Source organism: Pseudophryne corroboree, chromosome 5 (genome assembly GCF_028390025.1).
Source record: "Pseudophryne corroboree isolate aPseCor3 chromosome 5, aPseCor3.hap2, whole genome shotgun sequence".
Classification (NCBI taxonomy): Eukaryota; Metazoa; Chordata; class Amphibia; order Anura; family Myobatrachidae; genus Pseudophryne; species Pseudophryne corroboree.
Window position 1 is genome coordinate 193,965,797 of NC_086448.1, and position 19,784 is coordinate 193,985,580.

The following is a 19,784-nucleotide window of genomic DNA, read 5'->3' on the forward strand; positions in this document are numbered from 1 at the left end:
ATGGTCAGTGTCTACATAAGAAGTGCACAGGAAATTGTTAGGGTCTCCAGGGTTCTTATTACAGTATCCTTAACAATGAGTCTGGAGGTAGTGATTGCTTTGCCCCTTACCACCACATGAGTTTGGGTTTTGGATCCCAATATTATAGTGGAGCCTTCTTACTGACCACAGGACCACATCAATTTGTTCACACGCGTCATGTATAACGAACTTACCTGTAATTATTACTTTCTCACACCATAAATCTGTGTTTGGAGAATCCGATAAATATGCCGCTTTGATTTTACAGAAAAGTAAAGAAGGGTTCTCTACTGATTGACTCAAGCACGATTGACCCAGCGGTGTCTAAAGAATTGGCCAAAGCTGTGGAAAAAATGGGAGCTGTGTTCATGGATGCACCTGTCTCCGGTGGTAAGTGTTTTTAGCACATAGTTATTTAGGATATCAGTTTTCTTTAATGTTTGCAGTAAGTAACAGACAGTGGGGTCTATTTACTAATCCTTGGATGGAGATAAAGTCGCTGGAGATAAAAGTCCCAGCCAGTCAACACCTAACTGCCATGTCACAGGCTGGGTTTGAAATATGACAGGAGCCGATTGGCTGTTACTTTATCTCCAGCGACTTTATCTCCACCCAAGGCTTAGTAAATAGACCCCAGTATCACAAATCAAGGTACTCATTGGTTGAAAATAAATCCCCCCCCAAAAAATATTTTCTGTTTGTGACTAAAAGAGTAGACAGCGGCTAGGGAAAAGTAGGTCCGTTTTTGTTTGCTTGTTCGGTTTTTTTCTGGTAGAGGAATGAGATACAGGTAATGTGATGGATGCAGGGGAGATTTTCTCATATGGATACCTAGTTTAACAGAAATTCCCCTGCTTTCATGCAGAGATGCATTTGACACCAGTTTCCCTGCATCAGTTTGACAGGAGCCAACCATCATTGATTGGTGCCTTTGGATTCCTGTAAGACTGACCCCACATGTTCTCAGTGACAAACATACAGGTGGCCAGGTCACTGTCTCCAACAAGATCGGGACACTGCTCTTGTGGATCTGCTTGGCTAATAAGCAGTACAACGGGGTGGGTTGGGTATGGGTTACCGGCTTCCAGGATCCCGGTGATCAGCATCCCGGCCGCAAAATGCCGGAAGGGGGGGGGGGGGGGGGAGAGTGCGGGTGCGGGCTCGTGGCATGCTGCGCTCACCACAGGTTCTATTCTCAATCTATGAGTGTAGTGGACACCCACGAGTGGCAAAAGACCCTGCTAGTTGGCATGCTGACTGTCGGGATTAGGGGGGTGCGGGATGTAGGTGCCAGTAATTTGACCGGCAGTCTCATGACCGCTTTTCACATAACTAAATCCCCACCAGGATGTGACAGAGAGGAAGCATGGGGGCCTTATGGAAAGTTGAATATAAATGCATTTTGCACAGTTTTACCCCTGCAAAATGCATGCCGATTGAGCGGATACTCCTAATTGCACTTAGAAAGGAAGAACGGGGGAATGAGTGGGTGGGTTGTCATAGCCCAAGTAAAGTAATATCCTCCTAAAAACCAATGTAGAGTTGCGGAAGCCGCGAGTACAATTCTTCGTATCAGTTGCGGCTGCCTGTAGCCTGGTGCTGCTGCTGAAATGACATTAAATGTTAAAATATAAAATGCCACTACCAACACTAGGCTTTACTAGCTAGGGGTGCTATAGCAGGGCGTGTGCTATCACCTTAGTGCCAAACCAGCTTTACTCTGGTCAGCATGTGGCTGTAGTCCCGAGGAAATAAACATCCATGCCCTTCCTAGCAAAGCCTAATGCTGGTAGTGGTATTTTCATTGGGTAGGAGCCCATCGTTTTGTTATTAACAGTACTAGGACCGGTTGAACTTTTAGTGGCAGGGCTAATTTTTTTATTTTTGTATTATTTTTCTGTAAAGAATACTGCAGCTCTTTTGATGGAAGCAAGTTGCTACTAATAGCAAGCATAAAAAAAAACCAATACAAAAATGTGTTTTTTTCCTATGCAGAGTTGGGTCGCCTATTAAGTTTATGGCTAACTCTGCCTATGTAGTGCTTAGGAGCAAATAAGGTAATCTGATCCAAATCATATTCTCATATTCACATAGAAATATGAGATTGGGCTGCGTCGATGCAACAGTACGTCTCCCCCTGCGCTCCTAGCTGAATTGATTCCACAGGTTGACAGATTGTCTAAATGATTTTTTTTGCTTAACAAATGTTCTGTGTGCTTTTAACCTAGTTCTGCATAACCTATTAGGACTGTTTTGCCTACATCAATATACTGTAAGCAGACCTGTTTCTGTGTCTGCATCTATTTACAAGACATTATTTATTTGCAAAGTTTTTGCAGTAGACTTTTGTACATGTATTTCAATATTTGATATTCTAAGCAATAGGAACTGACATTTCAAAATGATTGGGGGGGGCTCACTGAACCCCTTACCCATATTCCATGTATAGACCTGGAAAGTGGCACAACAAATATATATATATATATATATATATATATATATATATATATATATATATATAGCGTGTATATGTAAATATATATATATATATACTATTGGGAAGGCACCGGCATTACCATTACCCGCCATAATATGAATAGTGAGATTTTATATATATATATACATACATACATATATATATATATATATATATATATATATATATATATATATATATATATATATATATGTATATATATATATAAAATCTCACTATTCATATTATGGCGGGTAATGGTAATGCCGGTGCCTTCCCAATAGTATACAGTGCAGCTGTATCCTAATGTATGTAGTGCAGAAACGAAAATGCCGCTTTGGTCATTGAAACGTTGATACACTAAGACTTGCTTGTCTGTCTTCATTTGCGCCGAGAGTGCCGCCCGTTTCTGCACTACATATATATATATATATATATCCACAAAGATCCTGCACTCTCATCTCATGATTTCCAACGTGGCGGGTGCTCCCAATAAACCCAGTCGGTCTACTCGAATAGCAGTGTTTCCACGAAGTGGAGGGTGCACTCACGCTTGTATACAAATAGTCCATACATAAAAAAGACACTTTATTGAGGTTGTCAAAAGCCTTATTGTCGACGTTTCGGTTCATTAACGAACCTTTCTCAAGACCAATAACACATCGTAGTTATATTGACATCATTCGTCATAGATTAATAATGTGTCTAAAATCAGTTTCATGTATGATGAACAAGAGGGGTAGCAGGTATAGACACCAAAATAAGGGTCATAAATACAAACGGTGATCGGTACGTCTCTGATCATACAAACGCTGCTACTTGGATGCAGCTACAGGGCAGTGAGGAGACATAGAGTGATATATCAGGAGAAGAGTAGCTCGTCCCTGTGCTGCATACATATACACACAGACACACACCTATTTATCTTAGTTGTTAATTACTGGAAAGTTATATACCAGTCTCACTTTACATCCTCTGCTATAGGTTACCATGTTAATACAAATATGCTTCTGTTGCTGAGTAGGTGCCGAATGATTGACAGTTTGCCAGGGTGTTTTATAGAAATACACTGTATGATGATGATGACTGATTCATAAACAGGGGCAGGGCCACCATTATCTCTGCCACCAAATTACTGCATTCTCTGCTTTGTTGCCTGCATCTTGCTCCTATGAGTACACACTATTCTAAGGATATGGGAGGAGCTTCTGCTGTCTCTAATAGAATGTGGGCGGGGTGATTATACAGAGCAACAGTTGAATATACTCTATCTTCATGCTACTGTGGGTGCTTTAAGGCCAGGTATTTGGCTTTGTAATCCTGCCACTCATGGCCTAGGCTTATGTGGCCTTTTTACAGATATATGTCTGTTTGTTGCAAAGACTGTGTCTATCTATCTATCTATCTATCTATCTATCTATCTATCTATCTATCTATCTATCTATCTATCTATCTATCTATCTATCTATCTATCTATCTATCTATTTATCTATCTATCTTTCTATCTTTCTATCTATCTCAGTACACTTCCTTCCTGCATGCTGCCAGGGGCTGTTAGATATCTAAATTATTTTGTATACTTTTTTTTTTTTCTTTCTTCTTCTCGTGTTCTGTTGGTTTTATTGGGTTATTTGTTGAGATGATCAACTGAAAGTGTTAGGAAATAATCTGTACAGTAACAGTGAGTAATTAAGGCAGCAGACTGTTCCTGAATCAAGTGGTCATTTCTTACAGGATGCAAAAAAAATTAAGCCTCTGAAGAAATTAGAATTGTTCATCTTTTCTAATTTAGCGAAGTTTGGTGTCCAGAAAGGTGTCTATAGTTTTTATGTGACTTTTTTTTTTTTTTGCTCTATTTTTGGATGACCCCTTTAATCAAATGCAGGTAATCTTTGCCCATATGTGACCCAAACAGATAATGATGAGTTTACATTTCTTCTTATGCCACTAAGTGAGGGAAAACACAAAAGGCAATAAATACTCATGGCCAGAATCATTAAACTGAAAAGCTGGGATTTCTCCCGGACTTGACTTGAAGCTGTTTGTTTATCAGCTGGCGCCTAGTCTGGAGCTGAGAGCTGGAGATCTCTATCTGCTTCAGAACTTTGGAGAATTTCGCAAGGCACTTTCATTTTAACTTTAAGGTAACTTGAGTTTATAGCTCTGGCTTTAAAGATTACTAATGATTTACTCATTTCCTTGCCATTTAACCGAAGTGGACTTTTTTTTCCCAGGAAGGGATCTGTGTTTATTTAGGGCTTTTGTCTGCGGAGGGATTAAAAGGCGGCCCACCTACATCGTGAACTTGATGGCTATAAAAACTCACCAAAACACACCATAAAAACATTCTTACCATGGCATTAATTATACAGTGTTGAGCTGCTAAGAACCATTTTTTATTCATAGATTGAGTATCATAGAAGTTTTTTGGTTTTTTTTTTTAGTAGCTGACATTTATTACTATTTTTGAAATCTGTAACATTTTCTAGATTTTCCTCTTTGCAATTAGACGAATGGCTAGTGCCGTTTAGGAATCCAATGCAAATTACTTTTGCTTATTGGAAAATTATCTGTTATTGGCTTTTTTTTACCTGAACTTTGCTCTGCATTAATGTACAGCGCAAGTATGCAACCTCTGGTTTTACATGTTCAGTGGAACTACAGGAGTCAGCTTGTCCTTCCATACTATACTGTAGCAGCTCAGTCTTCTGAAGCATAGTGTCAGTGTGGATGTTTTGCATAAACCAGTGGTTCCCAAATTCTGTCCTCAAGGTATCCTAAAGCTGGATACACACTAAGATTATCTGTTCCATTTTCATGGTTGGAATGAAAATCTGGTAATGTATGGGGTCAAATGACAATTGACCATTTGCTCCCAAACAGAGGAAAATGGACAAAAATGGTCATTCAGAGAAATTGGTTAAATCCGTTTGATTTAAACAATTTATCTGAACAACCATTTTTGTCAGTTTTCTGGATTTTGGGAGCAATGGTCAGTTGTCATTTGCTCCCAGACATTACCAGATTTTCGTTGTAACCAGACAGATTGAACAGATAATATTATAGTGCAGTGGCTCCCAAACTTTTTGGAATCATAACACCCCGAGTGTTAGGTTTTTTTTCATGGCACTCCTAGGCCAAAAGTTTCTTATCGAGCAATTTAGTATTATAATAAAGAAATTGTGTTTATGTCATCCTTGCATTCAGTTGTGTGGTGAGGGACAAGATTTGCTTCTGTTTGTCCACGTATTTTATGAGTGACAGCCATCAGCACTGGTTTTGCCTATTAGATTGACCATAAATAATTTGAGTGGGTCCTGGACCACCAAGCCGAGGCACTCCTGCAAGTGTCCCGAGGCACCCAGTTTGAGAACCACTGTTATAGTGTACTGTATATCCTGCTTAACAGTCCAGGTTTTAAAGCTATCCATGGCTTAGCACAGATGGTTAAATCAAAAGGACTGAGTTACTAATGAAGTCATCTGTGTCTAAGCATGAATATATTTAAAACATGGACCTTTAGGGAATCTCTGGAATAAACTATTGTGCTCTGTGTGTTATACCGGTAAAGAAACCTATTGGGTGGATTTTTATTATTACGTTTTTTATTAATGTGATTTTTAGATTTCTATTTAGTACATCTTTTTATCATTGCAATTTTATGTAGTATATAGTGAAAGTTATAATCAAGTTCAGAACCTGGCATCTTCCTTTAGATATTTAACCATTTAAAAGCCACAATGATTCCTTAAAAAATTGTATTCACAATATATATCTTTATTTACATATCACATAAGAATAATAATAAAATGGCAGTTTGCAAAACAATGTGGTATTTATTCTCCCTTTTTGCCATTTTTCATTACCGGGGGCTTGGAAGCCTAGTTGTGCTGCAGTATCTACTTTGTTGGAGAAAGGCTTACGTAAGCAGCTTTGGAGGCTCAGCAACACAACATAATTATCTGGGATGCATAGTATTAGATATAGTGTGGCATGTATTATGTGTTCCTGCAGAATGCAAATGGAATTGCAGCCATGGAGATGTTTTATAATTAAGTGAATGTAAAACTTGAAGCACGGTTCATGTTCTTTTGACTTACACCACATGGTGGCGATGCATTCAAACTTCCTTAGGGCAGCAGTGACTGGAGGCAAATGCTTCATTATAGCCCTCTCTGGAAACACTGCATTATTAAACTTATTATTTTTCCTTTTTTTTTTTTTTTTACCATTTTAGTCTATTCATTCTTTAGATATATTTATCTATACTGCACTTTGTAATCTGAATGTTAAAATGTTAAATGCTATAATATATACAAATTTTCACACTGGGTACGAATATCATTTTATGAAATTCAATTATTTTAAAAGCTGAGGGATTTTTCTTATTTGCCCTTTATTATTTCAGAGTTCTTTAAATACAGTAAAATTTAATCTAATTAATTTGATATTTGTAATGCTTGCATGGCAATGAATAGTTTTTAATAGTCCAACATTTTTAAACTTAAAGTTGGTTAAGCACTTAGGACTTGTGACAATACAACTTCCACATCTATTTGGTTATTAATTAATGCATTTCTGAATATAATATATATATATATATATATATATACACACACACACACACACACACACACACACACACACACACACACACACACACACACGTTTGTGAAAGCGGCACTCACAGGTAAATAATCAAAGTCCATAAATTACATATATAGAAATTATATATGGACTTCGTTTGATTATCTACCTGCGAGTGCCGCCTTCACAAACCTCTGTATGCATCTTTTAGGAAGGCACTGGGTCATTTGAATGGAAGGAAGCAAGGAGTGCCTGTTTCACGAATACAATATATATATATATATATATATATATATATATATATATATATATATACTCATATTTTTTTTTAAATGTCTGTATTACTATTTGTTTCCCTCCTTTATTCAAAATCTATGTAAAATAGCATTTTTCAAAATGTATATGGACTTGCAATTCCTCTTGAGAGCGCACACACACACACACACACACACACACACACACACACACACACACACACACACACACACACACACACACACACACACACACAATTTCTTACTAGCGTTTTCAATGTTTTTGTAGTGTACAGAAGCATTAATGCCTAGGTAAAATACAATGGAGTTGTATGGAAGTACTCATGTGCGTAACAAGCTAAATTGCCCGCAGGTTCTGTACACACTTAATGGTTTGCGTATAAGCAAGGACAAAGTACCAGGTCTTACCTACACTTAGTTTGTTTTTGCAAACACTTGCATATTCAAGTTGTTCATGTTTAATTGCATAGTAATTGACATATTTTTTGTGTACAGAAAATTCTTTGCAATACACCCATTATTTATTATTTTTATACAAATTGTTACAAAAAAGGTAAGGAACAAAAATCCATGTTCGTAAGCATGCAGATGGCTAGTTCATGGTCGGTTCTAAGAACCTTTGATATATTGGCAACAGTTAGTTTTGGAGTACATTTTTATATATGTTCATATTTCTAAGCTAATAACATTTTACATTTTTAAACCAAATTAATAAGTCCCTAATGTTGCCGTTGTATGGTTTCACATGAGCGTATCATTTTATCAAATATAGTAAACACTCAGCTGATTAGTAACTTTGAAACTTAGTTGTATTTCTTCACTCAAGGTTTTCACATCGTAGGGCTATTTTTGTAAACGAGCATTGTCAGCCTAATGTGTTTACACGTAAATAGAGCGATTTGTGAGAGGTCATCTGGTTTTTGTTTTCCAGAAAATGCTGGTCTTGTGTACTCTTACTCTAACTATTTGCATGATACCAATAAGAGATGGTACTTTGTCATGATGTTTTTAAATGAAATACAGTAAATTTAAATCTTAAATTGTATTTTTTTTTTTTTTAAATATTGTTACAATGACCTGAACAATTCCATATATCTTATATTGCTACAACAAGTACTTGGTTTCAATACAGAAATAATCACATAATATAAGCAACTTTCTGGTTAACCACTTAACCTGCATGGTCGGAACGCATGCCCCACTGTGTCCTCCAGTTTTTGACGAGTACATCCGTTCTGCAGATATGCATAATATAATATTTAAATATTTAAAAAAATACTTTTTAATCTATATTAAATAGAAAAAAAACAATGCTATGAATAGAAGGGTAGAATTGTCCGTTAAGTTTGCTGTTTCTGTTGGTGCAAAATGTAAAAAAATTCAGTGTAAGAAATGTTACTGATTATAGGAATTGCAATATTTTTTTTTTTTAATGGTTGAAAACTATAATGTTCTTTTTACTCTTTAAATTTAGCAAAGTTCTAGGTTTGTTTGTTTTTTGTTTTTTTGCAACATTTTTTAAAAAAAAGCTGACAACTAATTTGTAACTCTTGGATGAATTACGCTATTTCCAGGTGCCTTACAAGTCACAGGGGGTGCACTTGTGATGAAGTATCACATCTTTATGGGGTTGATGCAGAGGTTGAACTCATTTGCATCGAAGTTTGCAAATTTAAAATGCATTCATTCAAAAAATTAAAATTGAGAGCATGTCCTAACTTGCAAAAATCAAAACAGTTTTTTGTCCTTGCAAATTTTGCATTCACTATTAGATTTCAATAAATCTCCAAAATATATATATAGGCCTCTCTAGTATGATATAGCGGTGTAAGTCTCAAGCTTGTGTGCAAAATAAAACATGCACACAAAAGCATAATATATGCAAGAGAGAAATAAAAAGCACCTGTCTGTTTCAGAAATGAATTCACAGTCGGCTATTCAGAAGCTGATCATTTGTCCTAGTGAAGTAATAGTGTATGTGCATCTACGCTCAGATACTTGCGATTGATATTGCTTGCACGGTATATACGCCAGTGTGTGCTACCTAGTCTGCAGATACCCTCCTCTAGATCTCCTCTAGACGCAATTGTCTAAATCACCCAATCTGGCTGAGTACAGAATGATTTTGCATATTTTATATTAAGCAAACTAGCATAAGTTTGCATCAGCGCCTATGATAATGTGACATTCACTGAGCCAAAACAATAGATTAAACCATTCTAATACACAGTAGTGTGAAAACAGCCTGCCCACCTGTACACATGTAATGCACAGTCCTCCTCACTCTGTAACATCATCAGGGAAAGTACAAAACAGGAGAATTTTACTATGGTCAGAAGGACTGCACGTGATCTCTGTGAGGGCGGCCAGTTGTCTGCAACTGTTCTCATATTGGGCCATGCAGTGTATAGGTTTCTAACGTACAGAGAAACACTGGCAGCATAACCATAGAGTAGTCTATGAATAGAAACCACAGAATTCTATTGAGCTGTTCCTTCCGCCCAACACTCCTTGTCTAATTGTGTCTGTAAATGTTACCAGCATGTTTTTTTCTTCTACAAAAGCCTACACCGTACCAGTAAAATAAAATTTTTCAGATTTTAACAAAATCGCAATACTTGCATAAAGGGAACACATGCTGAATATGCTAAAAAAATATATATGATAATATGCATATTTATTACATATAAATATTATAAGAGCATGCCAAATAACTCCTAATGACTTCACTACATAGTGGTCAGCAGCTCAGACATGAAATATTCTCTGATCATTTGCCACGTTATAGTGCAGGGGTGGGCAATTATTTCAGCTGGGGGGCCACTTAACACTTTCCAGTGAATACTCGAGAGCCGCACAGAAAATATTGTGGCTCCGGCAGGGCACTTATCGCGGATTATGCTTCTGGTGCCTGAGGCACCCTAAGCATAATCCCCGATAAATGCCGGCATCGGATGGAGGAGCCCGCCGCATTGCAGCTAATAGGATGGCCCCGACCCCCATATACGCTTCCGTAAACTACTAAGAACATTATGGTGCTGATTCTGAAGTAACACACATTTATTAAACACAGTATACTTTCGTCAGGAACAGTCAGTGCCAGAAGGCACAGAAACGTGTATATCCTGACACGTATTCCCTACTGCCACCAACACTGACTAGTCAGGTGTCAAAACCTGACCTTAAAGCACCACTTACAAACAATCACATCTAATAATAATAATAAAAACTTTTACCGTGCCCATACACTTGTGCGATGCAACGCGACATCATGGGGCATCGCACTGGCAGTTCAGGTGCGATGAAATTGCACCTGAACTGCCAAAGTGATTACCATGCGATAGATTGCATGGTAATCACGTGATGGGCACGTCACCGCCTAGTGGGAGCGGCCATCGAGCATCGCAGTGCGATATATAGCATGTGTTTTTAAAAACATGCAATCGCACTACGATTCGATAAATAGTAAGTGGAGCACATACTATCTTGAGACACGACATTTACCTGGCGTGACCACGCATCGCGTCGCATGGTACCTAAAATGTGCATACAATCCTTCCATTTCTCTCACAGATGCGGTCGAAATCGAAGGATTGTACCTGATATCTCACAAGTGTATGGGCTACATTACAGTTATCATCTTCCCTACCATCTATCCCCTCCCTGGACAAAATAATCAGCTACCCCCCTCTCTGGACAAAATTATCAGCCCCCCTTCTCCCACTCCCTGGACAAAATAATCAGCTCCCCACCTCCCCAGACAAAGTTACCAGCTTATCCCCTCCCCAGACAAAGTTACCAGTCTCCCTCCCTGAGAATAATAACTCCCCCCCCCCCCCCCCCCCCCCCCCCCCCCCCCCCGGCACCCCTTTACTGGGCACCCCTGCCCCCTTACCAGACAAGTCCCGCTGCCACCCGCCATCCAAGCATGTACCTTACTTATACCCCTTTTCCACTTGCTAGCACGGGTCGCAGCCGGGAGCCTACCTCGCTGCGACCCGTGCTGGAGCCCCCTTCTACACTGAGCTCACCAACCCGGCATATTGCCGGGTTGGTGACGCTGCTGCTGACGTGGCAGGGGCGGCGCTGGGAGATCACATGATCTCCCAGCGCCGCCCTTCCATACACTGTGAACGGGAGCTGTGTCGCATCGACACGGCTTCCGTTTACACTACACAGCTTACCGGGTTGAACACATGTTCAACCCGGCAAGCTACCCGTGTAGGATTCCCGGATCACTTGATCCGGGAATTTGCAGGGGATGCCGTTCCACTAGAAAAAAAACACTGGTAAATGCGCGCCCCCGCGCATTTGCCCGTGTTTTTAGAGCTAGTGTAAAAGGGGTGTTAGGTGCCCTTTCCCGAGCACAGAAGGTGCAGTGCCTGTGCTGCTACATGTATTCAAACTGGCCGCTGCACGCCACTCGCATCCACTCCGAGGCTCTACCTTTGGCTCCACCCCCAACAGCGCCTGAGGTCACAGGTAATCCGGCCAGCGGTACCCGACGTGACCAAGCTTCTTCAGTGGTGCCTACGGCTGGGAGGTAATGCAGTGCAATGACTAGCAGCTCAGCCAGTCGGGCCGCTTGTCATTGCACACTGATGGGAGGTAGCAGGCCGGGCAGGTTCAGTTCGCGGGACGCATTTTGCCCACCCCTATTATAGTGGGTCCAGGTACCCACATAAAATCACAGTGTGGGTCTAAATATCATTTGATAAAGACAAAACGTATTACCAAACATGATAGAAGCACAATCCTAACTGAATGCCAGTTCACCAAAACTTCTAGATTATAATCAAATAGAATCTAAATCTCAGTGAAAATTAAAAAAAATATTCTAAAGAAAGTAGATATGGAGGCATAGTTCTGCTTCCAGTCATCTGATGAGATACTGTATAGCTCGCTTGTTAATTGTTTTATTTTTTTTATTTTGTTTGTTTTTTGTGCTCTTAAGGGTACACCGAACAGACATACAATACACAGAGAATTTTAGTGGTCAATACACAATATGGGGTTGCATTCCAGGCTCCAATGTACAAAACAGAGATAATTTCATAGACCACCATAAAATACAGACAATATCCTAGTGATCAGTATACAAAATAAAGAGCATTTTGTGATTGCCATACAATACAGAGAGCATCCTAATAAATGCTGTGTAATAGCATCCCAGTGACTGACATCAAATACAGAAAAATATAGAGCAAACTACTGACTGACATACAGTGCAGAGACCATCTTTGTGACTACCCTAAAGCATTTTTGTGACCGCCATACAGTATCATCCCCCTCATCATTAATGATCTCCTCTACAAAAATCATTAACTGCTTAATTATCATCATAACAACTCCATTCAACTCCTTCATAATTTTTAACTCTCAACCCCATGAAGCCCAAACTGATCAATTCCTTCTTGTGCAACTGTGATGTGTACTAGTGGACCTGGGTGTTACGACAGGTAATGAGATTCCATGAGGAAGCTGATGCCGTGGTAATCTTCTGGGCAGAGACCTTTGTACACCCAAGGCTAAAGACTTGTGGAACTCAGCAGTAGGTCTTCTTGCCTAGAATAGCTGCTTTTCTCTAAGGCTAGACACACCTACTGGTACTGGGATGTCACCAGGAGTTACGCTACTGAAGGTAGTACAAGCTTAAACCAGAGTGACCCGAATCAATGCCGGTAAGGAGAAAGACTAAACAGAAGACAAGAAAGCAGAAACAATAAAATAAAATAGGACAAAGAGAAGAGACCATAATAATGAGGACAAGAATATTAACTGAGCACAGTATGAGAGAACAGGTATGCCTGGAATATAAACGGGTATGGGTCATTAGGTCGAGCATACTTAGGTCGACCACTATTGGTCGACATGGTCATTAGGTCGACATGAAAAAAAAAGGTCGACATGAGTTTTTAAACTTTTTTTTGTGTCGCTTTCTTCGTAAAGTGACGGGGAACCTCAATTAGTGCACCGTATTCCCTCGCATGGCTCGCTTTGCTCGCCATGTTACTATTCCCAATCATAGTCCACGTGGATCGTAAAGTATGAAAAAGAAATTTGAAAAACTCATGTCGACCTTTTTCCATGTCGACCGAATGACCATGTTGACCTAGTGGCCATGTCGACCTAATGACCATATCCCGTATAAACCAGGCAGGAATTATGGGATTAAGAGAAATGAGGAGATAATCACAAAGACAAACTGTGCAGTTTATATATTTTCCCTTTTCTGATACTCAGAACAAGAACAGATTCAAGTACAACAAACAGAAACTCTTGTACAGAGATATGAACGCTTCTGCTGCGACCAGGCACTATGACCAGAAATGAATAAGAGGCAGACACAGGATATAAAGGGAGCACGAGCCAATCACACACACAGCACAGCTAAGCCTCCCTTAATTGAATATTCTTTGCAGCTGTCCCACTGCACGTTCCACAAGTCTCCTGTCTGCCTAGCAACCCCGACCACTGCACTGGCTAGCGTCCAAGGTTGCAAAGGAGCCGGCGGTTGTGGAGTGGAAGTTCACAAGCGTCTGGTCGCTTAGCGGTGGCTCGTGACACTGGGGGTAATTCCATGTTGATCGCAGCAGGATATTTTTTAGCAGTTGGGCAAAACCATGTGCACTGCAGGGGGGGCAGATATAACATTTGCAGAGAGAGTTAGATTTGGGTGAGTTATTTTGTTTCTGTGCAGGGTAAATACTGGCTGCTTTATTTTTACACTGCAATTTAGATTGCAGATTGAACTCACCACACCCAAATCTATCTGTCTCTGCACATGTTATATCTGCCTCCCCTGCAGTGCACATGGTTTTGCCCAACTGCAAACAAAATTCCTGCTGCGATCAACTCAGAATTACCCCTACTGAGCTGAATAGGAACTACTCCCCTCAATAGAAGCTGACCTTTGCACTGTCTATACACCCTACCAACTTAATGCACTAATAGGTGTGTTAGATGTGATAACACATACATTCAGCCCACACAGCTAGTCATGATATGGAGGAGGTAAGTCCTGCCACAGGTATGGGGAGGAGGGGTCAGAGACTAGGAACGTGCACTGGAGTAATAGGCTGTATGGCACCTAAGGGTGCCATGGCAATAGAGCAATTTATTCTGATGACCATTGCCTGCCTGCTTAGCGACAAGGCCCGCCCCCGCCCCCAGGTTGCAGAAGTTTGAAATCTGCTGGTGAGAAATAGGCATATGCCACTATGGGGTTCATTCCGAGTTGATCGCTCGCTGGTGATTTTCGCAGCGCAGTGATCAGGTAAAAAAACGGCAAAACTGCATATGCACCGCAATGCGCAGGCGCGTCGTATCGGTACAAAGAGGATCCATGCTGGGCGATGGATTTAGCGAAGATTCCATTCGCACAGCCGATTGCAAGGTGATTGACAGAAAGAGGGCGTTTATGGGTGTCAACTGACCGTTTTCTGTGAGTGTTTGGAAAAACGCAGGCGTGTCCGGGCGTTTGCAGGGCGGGTGTCTGACGTCAATTCTGGCACCAAAAGACTGACGCGATCGCAAGGGCTGAGTAAGTCCAGAGCTACTCTGAAACTGCACACAATGTTTTTGGCGTACGAACTTGCAAAGCGAATATACACTCCCCCCATGGGCGGCGACTATGTGTTTGCACGGCTGCTAAAAGTAGCTAGCAGGCGATTAGCTCGGAATGACCCTCTATGTAAGAAGTTAGTGGAGTAGATGCTAGATGGCAGCAAAAATTAAAAATCCATGTAGATGTGGCATGTGCCTCTTTTTCACTGAGCTCCTTAATTGTAGCTTACGGTATGGTGTGGAAAGTGCATGTGGTTTCTGCAAGACAGAGGAAGTATCAGTCACCAATAGTAAAGCAGCCATCTACTTCCTATGCTGGTACCTGTGAAGGCTTCCAGTTGTGCACTGAATGGGCACCCTGGTGGTAACCTGCCAGCTCGGATTAGTAGGGTGCTACAATACTCACTGCTGCACACACAGCCAGGACACTCAACAGAAGTTTTTGCTGCAGCTGTTGCCATCATGCCGGCCGCAGAAACCACCAAAGACGTAAAAAGATGGCGTTGGTAGCTATGGTGATCATATTACCATACCTTTCCATTCTACTGGAATCAGCTGACACTCCTCTCACATCTCCAAGGATGTGCCCTGACTGGATCTCATGAAGGCCAAAAGGTGTGCCTTACACGTTTGTCGAAACCCATTCTACTAATAGCATTCTGCTGCAGAGGAATGCTAGAGTGCATGATGGGCATATAGACACCTAAATATAAGCCCTTCTTCACTTGTTTCATGTATATTATTAAGCTCCGTAAAAAACAGCCTCTGATGCATAGTAATGTGTCAGTGTGTGCCTTTACTTGCACTATAAGATCAGTAACTCCTGCCAGCCAACCATCTAGATTTCATCAGGACAGTCCCTATCTGAGAGCTCTGTCCTGCTGTCATGATCAGGACTGCGTTGTCACATTCTGCCCAGGAGTTGGGAGTTATGACCCATTCACATTGCTGTGCATAGGATAGCTGCAGTGAATGGGTTCTGCAAGAACCTGTCACTGGTGTGGGTATCCGTGTAAACATTTTTGCAGTTTAGCTTTAAAGTGCTGTATAAACTTATAAACACCAAATATGTATGGATCATGAAGTTGCACCACTTTTTCATATTTTATAAATCATATCAATCGTCCTGTCTTTATGTTGTCTGCAGTATATATTAGAATATCGTGTGTGGAATGGAGGTTCGACAAGAGTTAGGTCGACCACTATTGATCGACAGTAAGTAGGTCGACATGAGTTTTTTTCACTTTTTTTGGGTGTCGTTTTCTTTGTAAAGTGACCGGGAACCCCAATTAGTGCACCGTGTCGGCACGGGTTACCGTTACCAATTGTAGTACACGTGGATCGTAAAGTATGAAAAAGTCCAATTTTTTTTTTTAAATGTGAAACTCATGTCGACCTAGAACATGTCTACCTAGAGTCCCTGTCGACCTTACTGTCGACCAATAGTGGTCGACCTAAGTCTTATCGACCTAGAGATTGGATACCTAGAATATCATGATCATGAGTGTTCTGTACAAAGGATAGCATTCGTGTCAATTAAGTGCTTATATCTGTTGGTAACTAAGTCATTGTATAAAGATTGCTCTAAATATAATATTGTTTTTTTTCCATTGACACTAATTGGCCTATTCACAGATTTGTCCATGAGTTTGATCCAAGCAGCATTTCAGTTGTAGTTAAATAAAACAGGACTGTATAAAGTTCCACAACGTCCTCCTGTATCTGGAAAGTGTGATGTTCATGGATGACAAGCTCCCAGGAGTGTCAATTAGATTTGATGTTGGAAATCAGTGGCCTAACCCTGACGTGCTCACACTGAGAAGGGAACGCTTCCACAGCAGTACAGATGTGGGTTTATCCTTCTCACAAGTTGGTAGACATTTTTTAACTTATTAAATGCTTTGAAGCCGTGATCTTTCTCGTCAGGTGTGAAGAGTATGCTGGCTGATGAGTTTGACTTGAATTCTCTTCTTACTTTTATATGACACATAAAAATACCATGTTTAATTTTATAATTATACATACACACAGTGTTTTTACAGTAACCAGGTATAACATCCTCCTGTAGAATAACTGACTGCACTATATATTTAAAAGAATATATATATATTTTTTAAATAAAAAAAAAAAAAAATAAAAAAAATATATATATATATATATATATATATATATATATATATATATATATATATATATATAGAGAGAGAGAGATAATATCAGAGAGATCAGAGGGCGCTAGTTAATAGTTCGGTTCCAATCTTAGACCATCTACAATGCAATAATCATTAAAAGATTAAGATTTCAAATCACATGTAATAATAAAATCTTACTTTTGTTTATGTAAAATTTATCCACAATAGTATAAAAATACACGATGAAACGTATAGAGCATCTGTACAGTTTCACAGAGAAATGCTTTACATTCAGTTTTTTGTGTGTTTTTTTGTTGACATGGATTCGACATACAGTAGATGCGACTCAAATGGTAGACCCAACGCGTTTCGTCATATATATATATATATATATATATATATATATATAAATCAGAATGAAGGGCGCAGGTGTGAGTAACAGAATCACAATTCCATTTGATGGCAATAAAAGCTCACATACATCTGATCGGCTTAGCGTTCTCATGCGGTGGCCCAGCCTCCGGATAGCTTTCTACCGCAACATCTCACAGCAGATTTCGGGTGCCGCGAGAACAGTTCACTTGCACACAGGGACCATCCGGGTGACAACCGGCACGTCCAACATTCCGTAAACCATGCCCAACGTTTTTTGTCAGATAACTTCATCGAGGGGTGTGGCCTCGATCTTCCTAGCAGTTAATTTATACCAGTCACAAATTTTGCACCTGTGCTATATCAAAGAGAAAGTGTCTCTACTGTATACCAACAGATTTAAAGGTAACATGGCATTCAATACAAAAATACAACTATTTATCATGTAAAAATACATGATATATTTTAAAAACGCACAATAAAATGCATATACACATAGGCTAAATGGAAGTACCATACGACGCCATTTTTAACAACATTTGTAGCAATTATTATATAACTATTTTCTATTAGTATTTATGATGTAGATAATTATGTTAATATCTTTATAGATATATATCTTCATATCATCAATACCACCAGCCAGCCTAAGTGTTCACAAAGTAGAAATGGTTACACAGCCATATATAAAACCACAGTAATATATTGCCCATAGATGCCAATTATAGAACTAAAAATACCAGTAGAAATGAGGGAGAAATAAATTTATTTTTAGAAGCCCTACTGATGCATTAAATCATCCATGACCTTAAGCACTGCACCCGAGTAATACGGTTGATGTCAACCCCTACTGAGACAAAGGGATCAAATGATCCAACAACAGTGACCCACAAGGCAGGCACCCTGAACATACCCTAGTGCAGAAAATGTGTAATGTCATAGTTTTCATTCAGTCCCAGAGGGCTAATAGTGTCTAAAGCAGTGGTTTCCAAACTTTTTTTGAATCCCTGCTCCCTAGAGTATCAGAATTTTTTTCACGGCACCCCTAGGCCAAAAATTTCTTATTGAGAAATTAAGAAAGAAATATTAAATTAGGTAAATTTTATTTATATGTCATCCTTATGCTCAATTGTGTGGTGAGGGACAAGATTTGCTTCTATTTGTCCCCATATTGTATGACTGACAGCCACAGCACTAGTTTTGCCTATTGACCATAAATAATATGAATTGGTCCTTGACCACCAATCCAAGGCACCCCTGCAAGTGTCCCGAGGCACCCCAGAGAGCCACGGCACACAATTTGGGAACCACTGGTCTAAAGCATGTATCCAAAACGTCTCCCTTTGACTTATTTGTTTCAAGATATCTCCTCCCATTTCATCTAGTTTAATTTGTTCAATAGCCTTAAAACGACATTTATTTAGATCATCTCCATTACATTTCAAAAAATGTCTGGGGACACTATGGCCCTCATTCCGAGTTGATCGTTAGCTGCCGTTGTTCGCTGCGTAGCGTTCATTTAAAAAAACGGCAAAACTATGCATGCATATGGGCCGCAATGCGCACGCGCGGCGTACGGGTACAAAGAGCATCGTTGTTTCTCTGACGTCCTAGTGGATGCTGGGAACTCCGTAAGGACCATGGGGAATAGACAGGCTCCGCAGGAGACTGGGCACTCTAAAAGAAAGATTAGGTCCTATCTGGTGTGCACTGGCTCCTCCCTCTATGCCCCTCCTCCAGACCTCAGTTACAATCTGTGCCCGGCCAGAGCTGGGTGCTCCTAGTGGGCTCTCCTGAGCTTGCTAGTAAAGAAAGTATTTGTTAGGTTTTTTATTTTCAGTGAGCTTCTGCTGGCAACAGACTCACTGCTACGTGGGACTGAGGGGAGAGAAGCTAACCTACCTGCGTGCAGCTAGCTTGTGCTTCTTAGGCTACTGGACACCATTAGCTCCAGAGGGTTCGAACACAGGGCCTGACCTCGATCGTCTGTTCCCGGAGCCGCGCCGCCGTCCACCTTGCAGAGCCAGAAGAAGAAGATGAAATCGGCGGCAGAAGACTCCGGTCTTCATTAAGATAGCGCACAGCACTGCAGCTGTGCGCCATTGCTCCCATTGCACACCACATACTCCGGTCACTGTAGGGTGCAGGGCGCTGGGGGGGGGGGGCGCCCTGGGCAGCAATTAGATTACCTTTTGGCACATTATGCACATAATACAGTCTGGAAAACTGTATATGTGCAAAAAACCCCGCCATTAAGATATACAAAACGAGGGAGAAGCCCGCCACTGAGGGGGCGGGGCCTTCTTCCTCAGCACACCAGCGCCATTTTTTCTTCACAGCTCTGCTGGAAGGACG

The 19,784-nt window shown here is 40.4% G+C and overlaps 1 protein-coding gene across 1 annotated transcript in view; it reads left to right on the forward strand.

Annotated features, from left to right (window-relative positions):
* HIBADH (3-hydroxyisobutyrate dehydrogenase) overlaps window positions 1-19,784 on the forward strand; it is a 256,604-nt gene that overhangs the window by 66,458 nt on the left and 170,362 nt on the right. The window contains exon 4 of the mRNA XM_063921982.1: window positions 290-411. Within this exon, the coding sequence (XP_063778052.1) occupies window positions 290-411 (122 nt within the window). The remainder of the gene's footprint in view (window positions 1-289; window positions 412-19,784) is intronic.